This window comes from Panicum hallii, chromosome 2, assembly GCF_002211085.1.
Source record: "Panicum hallii strain FIL2 chromosome 2, PHallii_v3.1, whole genome shotgun sequence".
Lineage (NCBI taxonomy): Eukaryota > Viridiplantae > Streptophyta > Magnoliopsida > Poales > Poaceae > Panicum > Panicum hallii.
Window position 1 is genome coordinate 14,752,085 of NC_038043.1, and position 5,321 is coordinate 14,757,405.

The 5,321-nt window shown below is 41.6% G+C and overlaps 1 protein-coding gene across 5 annotated transcripts; it reads right to left on the reverse strand.

The window, feature by feature from the left end:
* Positions 1-698: 698 nt before the first annotated feature.
* LOC112879620 (DNA mismatch repair protein MLH3-like) lies at positions 699-2,052 on the reverse strand. 5 transcript variants are annotated; one of them, XR_003226121.1, is made up of 5 exons: positions 1,991-2,052; positions 1,877-1,923; positions 1,627-1,686; positions 1,361-1,433; positions 699-1,255 (listed from the first exon to the last, which is right to left on the reverse strand). XR_003226121.1 is itself a non-coding variant. In XM_025943962.1 (5 exons), the coding sequence occupies exons 2-5, from the start codon at positions 1,642-1,644 to the stop codon at positions 982-984; spliced, it is 282 nt and encodes a 93-aa protein (XP_025799747.1). In that variant the 5' UTR covers positions 1,645-1,686; positions 1,877-2,046; the 3' UTR covers positions 699-981. The 5 variants fall into 5 exon arrangements, 3 of the variants coding, with proteins under 3 accessions (XP_025799747.1, XP_025799746.1, XP_025799745.1); XR_003226122.1 differs by having other exon boundaries at positions 699-1,130; positions 1,214-1,433; XM_025943962.1 differs by having other exon boundaries at positions 699-1,130; positions 1,214-1,255; positions 1,877-2,046.
* Positions 2,053-5,321: the final 3,269 nt, after the last annotated feature.

The following is a 5,321-nucleotide window of genomic DNA, read 5'->3' on the forward strand; positions in this document are numbered from 1 at the left end:
CAGCGTCCCTACCAGTGCAAACACACCCTGCCGTGCATGCATGTTCATAATCTTGGAAAAGTCACTCCTGAAGAAAGAATTCACAGTGCAATTCGTTACTGTTTGCAGAAATGCAGAAAAGGCTGTGTATTTTAACAGTGCTCGTTGGCTTGTAACTTGTAGTATCAACATAATTTAGTGGTTCCACAATTTGTTTTTTCGTGATTTGCAAATGCAATTTAATGGCGATGTTATGACCATTGCTACATTTGCGCCTGGCTTGCTCGCCATATGCGCACAGGAGGGCCTGATTGGTTCCCTTCCCAGCTGAGGTCGCACCAGGTGAACCAGGCCACGGTTGGCCAGGCCCCGTGCATGCAAGGTAAGTATGATTGGTTGCAAGCTTTTTCCAGCCAGGCCACAAGCAGCATGTGATTGGTTGCATGGACGTCAGACCAAAAGCAGGCAAATTAGACCGCCGCAGCATGCTTCCTGCGCCCGCGCGAGCCAGGCTGAGAGGCGCCAAATGCATCTCGGGGGCCTGGCCCAGTACCTGATACAGGCATCCAATCGCAGGCTGATTGTATCCGGCGAGCCTGGACGAGGCGGAACGCAGGCATCCAATCACGCCCAAGATTACAACACAGTGACTCTATCTCGAACAGAGGAGACAACAAAAACACGGAACGTTAACAAAGTTATCGCAGCCAACTCAACTCTTAACAGATCAGGAATGGTATGAATTTGATATAACAAACCAGAACGTACACAGTTTACAACAACGCCATGGCAAATCCCAGTCGCTTGTCAGGTGATGGGCGCCGTTCTATCTCCTCGTCAGGAAGGAATGTCTATCGTATGTACAATGGTACTACAGCACAGTGGAATTCCACTCCTCTACAAATTGTACAAATCACGCTCCCTTTTATCTGACTTCAACCATTCGATATGGTCCTACAGCTACAGGCCACGGCGCAGCTTTCTCAGTTGTTTGAGGCGCATCTAAGCGCGCTCAAGGCTGGGCTCTTGGTGCGCCAAGCCGTACCAGGTCTCCGCCTGCCTTCCGCTCAGCATTTGGTGCCTCGCCAGCTCGCCATGGAGGGATGCGACGTTCACTATAGGCACCGTGTGGTCGGCCGCCCATGAGCACACTGCAAGAGAGGGTTTTATTCAGCGGAGGAAAGCTTCTTTCCATAACAGGAACACAGAGTAACAGCCGAAATAATAATCAGACAGCATTCGGATGGTAGCAAGAGGTCACCAAACATGGTCGGCCCTACAGTAAGCCAAGAAGAAACATCAACATGCCATGTTTTATCGAAGTGATATATACAGAAATGCTTGCATTATGGACAACTATAGGGGGCAAATAAGTAGTAACCTCCGCAAGCTTTGAAGTTAAGAATTCGGAGAACTGCTGGGGGCATAGCTGACGACCCATCAGTCTCATCAAGCTGGAAAAGATAGTAATAGGTAACATGACTAAAGGTTAATGAACTAACTGTAATAAAATATCTAAATACAATTTTATTTTATTACAGATAGAATCAGATGAAAATCTGAGGCTCATTCACTTGTAGAGCTATTTTTGCAAGTAAGTGAGAACTTAAGAGGAATTTAAGTTGCGCATGATAACATAGTGGTTACCTGCTGGATAAATTCCATGAGATCTTTCCCTGTCAAATTTACACCCAAAATACATGGAACCTGTGTACCACAGATTATGTTTAGCATACATGGACACGACATACAATTTACCTAACATGTACATAACACATAACAAATAGAAATACAAATCAGTAGGCCACCATATCCAGCAGATTCAGGAAAACATATATGATCAGCATTGATTCCAAACAAGTTAAATGGTACGGACAGAAGCAAGGGTGTTCCTTACAGCAACAAGAGTAACAAGACGGGTTTGTCTCCTGAATGTTCATGTTCCTGAAATATACAAAGCAAATCTCAAAAAAAGAAATATACAAAGCAAATGATCAAATGTCAATCATACATTTGATCTATATAGATGATATGAATGGCTTTTGCACTTCAGGGGAAAACAGCTCCCCATAAGCTTTACACTAACAAGCACATACTTCACACTAATAAATACTATGCCTAACTTACAAGTACTGGAACTATCATAGAGGGGGTATAAATAACCCCCATACCTCTTCATTTATCTCTCTCTTGCTCATTTGAACCTGAACACGCCAGCAAGCAAAAGGAGAGCTCTCTCACTTCCCCTCCTTCATTCTTGAGTGATTTTCTTTAGAGATTTGAGTGAGATTGTTGCAAGAGTAAAGATTGGTGTTAGTAAATTTTCATTCCATCTCTTGAGCACAACACCCCTAGCCAGTGGATTCAAGTTTATTACTCTTGGAGCTTCAAGCTCCTAGACGGCTAGGCGTCACTTGTGAGTGTTTAAGCATCTTGTGAGCACCACAAGAAGTTTGTAATCTTCATTCCTCTTGGAGGAACATATAGTAAGTAACCTTGGTTTTGAGCGTTGGTCTCACCCTTGGAAGAGGAGCATAGGGGTTCTTGAGCACTGTCTCTTGAATCCTTTCTCAACGGAGACGTAGCTCCTTTGGGAGTGAATTTCGGGAAACAAATTCTGTCTCCTTTTTGTGCTTCTTACTAGTTTTATTAGATATTTGCTTGTGAGACTAGTCTTCTAGGGTTTGAGGTCGATCTACAATTACATTAGTCTCTGGAGCAAGACAACTGTTTAGAAACACTCCTAAGATATTCCTAGCTTGCCTAAATTTACTCGATCTAAATTGCAGCATCCATATCTTTTTAGTGTGTACATTGTTTCATACCCGGACTCTCTGAATAATATTTTCAAAAACTCCGAACACAAAACCCGGAGTATCCAGACATCTGTGTTACTGACATTGTCTAAAGTGTTTTTAGTTTCAGATTTGCCTATTCACCCCCCTCTAGGCATCTTAAGATCCTTTCAATTGGTATCAGAGCAAGGTTCTCCATCTTTGAAGCTTAACCGCTTGGAGAATCAAGATATCGAGTGACACTTCATCAAAGGCTCCTATCGATCCAACCGTTGAAGTTGACAAGGAGAAGTCATTTGAGAAACCTGAGGGCAAGAAAAAGAATAGTCAACAGGAGGAAGAAGAAGATGAGTTGGAAACAACCAATGATGAGTTGTCATTCTAAGAGTGGAAGGCATGGAAGAAGAAAAAGAAACTGCAAAGAAAAAAAGGAAAATTCAACACCAAGATTATAATCGAGTCAAGTGATGACTCGGACACCGATTACAAGAAAAGATCCTCAAGCTCATCAAAAGTGAAGAAAAGAGACAACTATCACCGAGTGAGTCATGACTACACCTTTCAAATTTCAAGTGAACACAATGCCTCAATACACATGGGAAAGCCACCTCAATTTGATGGCACAGGCTATAATCAATGGAAGACAAAAATGTTTGGATACTTGAGTGCCATTCATAGGGATCTTTGTAAGATTATGGAAGTTGGTTGTGACATTCCGGATGATGCTGAAACTCCAACACCGCTTCAAGCTTATATTTTGCAACGCAACTACCAAGCCTTGAACATCCTCCACTCCTCCGTAAGTGCCGAAGAGTTTGACAAGATTGAAGATGCTCTCACCGCCAAGGATGCTTAGGATACACTCCAAGTGAATCATCAAGGATCAAGAAAAGTTTGTGAGTCAAGAATCAAAATATTAGAAGATGAACTAAATCTTTTCTCCATGAGAAAAGATGAAACTGTCAAAGAAATGTACAATCAAATGAAGAAGATCACCAATCAAATCAAGTCACTTGGTAGAGATAAATGGGGTGATCATGAGATAGTGGACAAGCTCTTGACTGTCTACATGGCTAGGGATATTACACTACCTAGCTTGATAAGAGCTGAAAGGAGTTTTAAACACTTCACCATCGAGAATATTCTTGGAAGAATAGAAGCTCACCATGATCAATTAAAGAAGATCAAGATCAATCAAGATTTGGCCAACCTCCAAGAGCAAGCGGCAAAGAACAATGGGTTGGCTCTTCAAGATAAGTTGAAGGGCAAGGAAAGGACTACCCAATCCTCAAAGGATGATGACTCTAGTGATAATGAAGATAATGAGCTTGATGATGAACAAATGGCTTTCTTCATCAAGAACTTTAGAAGGGTACTAAGGAAGAACAACTTCCGAAATCTTGGCAAGAACAAGTATGAATCAAGAAGAAGATCAAGCAAGCTTTGTTTCGATTGCAAGAAAATTAGGCATTTCATTGCGGATTGTCCGGAAGAAAAGAAGAAGAACAAGGACACCAAGGAGAGCTTATCCAAGAGGGACAAGCCAAGATACAAAACACGTGCCGGTGAAGCTCATCTTGGTCAAGAATGGGATTCAAATGAAGAGAGCAACTCCGATAATGAAGATGTTGCAACTATGGCATTCAAGACCTCCTCTTCGCATCAACCAAGTTTGTTTGAAGATCTCACCGATGATGAGGATCAAGGTCCAATCATGTGCTTGATGGCAAAGAATGCAAAGGTAACATCCCCAAACTCATCGGATGATGAACTAGATGAGCAAGATGAAATTGCTAGTCTCATTAAACAATATGGCAAGAGTGCGGTAACTAGAATGATGAAACTAATAATGAAACTAGATAAACTAGATGAGACTCTTGAATCACAAGAAGAATTATTTAGGCTTGAGAGAGAAAAATCCAAAGCTCTTGAAAAGAACCTTACCAATGAAAGGAAGAAAAACAAGAGACTTGAGGAGTCCCTAAAAGCCAAGAATAGCATACTTCTTGAGGTAGAATAGTCATTTACTAGTGAAAAGAGAAAAGTGAATGACTTGACTAAAGAACTCTCCTTAGTTGAAGACACTCATTCTAACTTGAAGAGAGATAATAAGAAACTTCAAGAAAGCTTAACAAGCTTGCAAGCCATTCACACGGCACTTAAAGTTAAAGTTAATACTCTCTTGGAAAGCTCCTCTAACGCTTGTAAGTCATCAAAGTCATCTAGTCCTTCAACTAGTAACGGTTGTGCACGATGCTTTAATATTGACATTCAAACTTGTGCCACTAACCATGCTGAAATACATACCATGAAGAAAGAGATTACTAGACTCACTCAATTAGTGCAAGAAGAAGCACCATCTCACAAGCAAGTACTCAAGACAAATCCCTCACCAAGGGTAGGTGAGTTTGAGAAGCATAGCAAGGGATTTGGATCGAAGTACATGAGCAAATATGGATTTGAGAAAGGTAAGGGACTTGGAAAGAATGAAGATGGTGCATCTAAAACCATCTCATATGTCAAGAACAACAAGAAGGCCGCCTTAGG

Excerpts from the sequence above, each read along its gene's own strand:
- LOC112879620 (XM_025943960.1), bottom strand. The coding sequence starts at position 1,728 with ATGTCGTGTCCATGTATGCTAAACATAATCTGTGGTACACAGGTTCCA. Across the intron at positions 1,256-1,360 it reads TAACTTCAAAGCTTGCGGAG|GGCCGACCATGTTTGGTGAC; the intron begins GTTACTACTTAT and ends GGCTTACTGTAG. Across the intron at positions 1,131-1,213 it reads CTTGCTACCATCCGAATGCT|TGTGCTCATGGGCGGCCGAC; the intron begins GTCTGATTATTA and ends CCTCTCTTGCAG.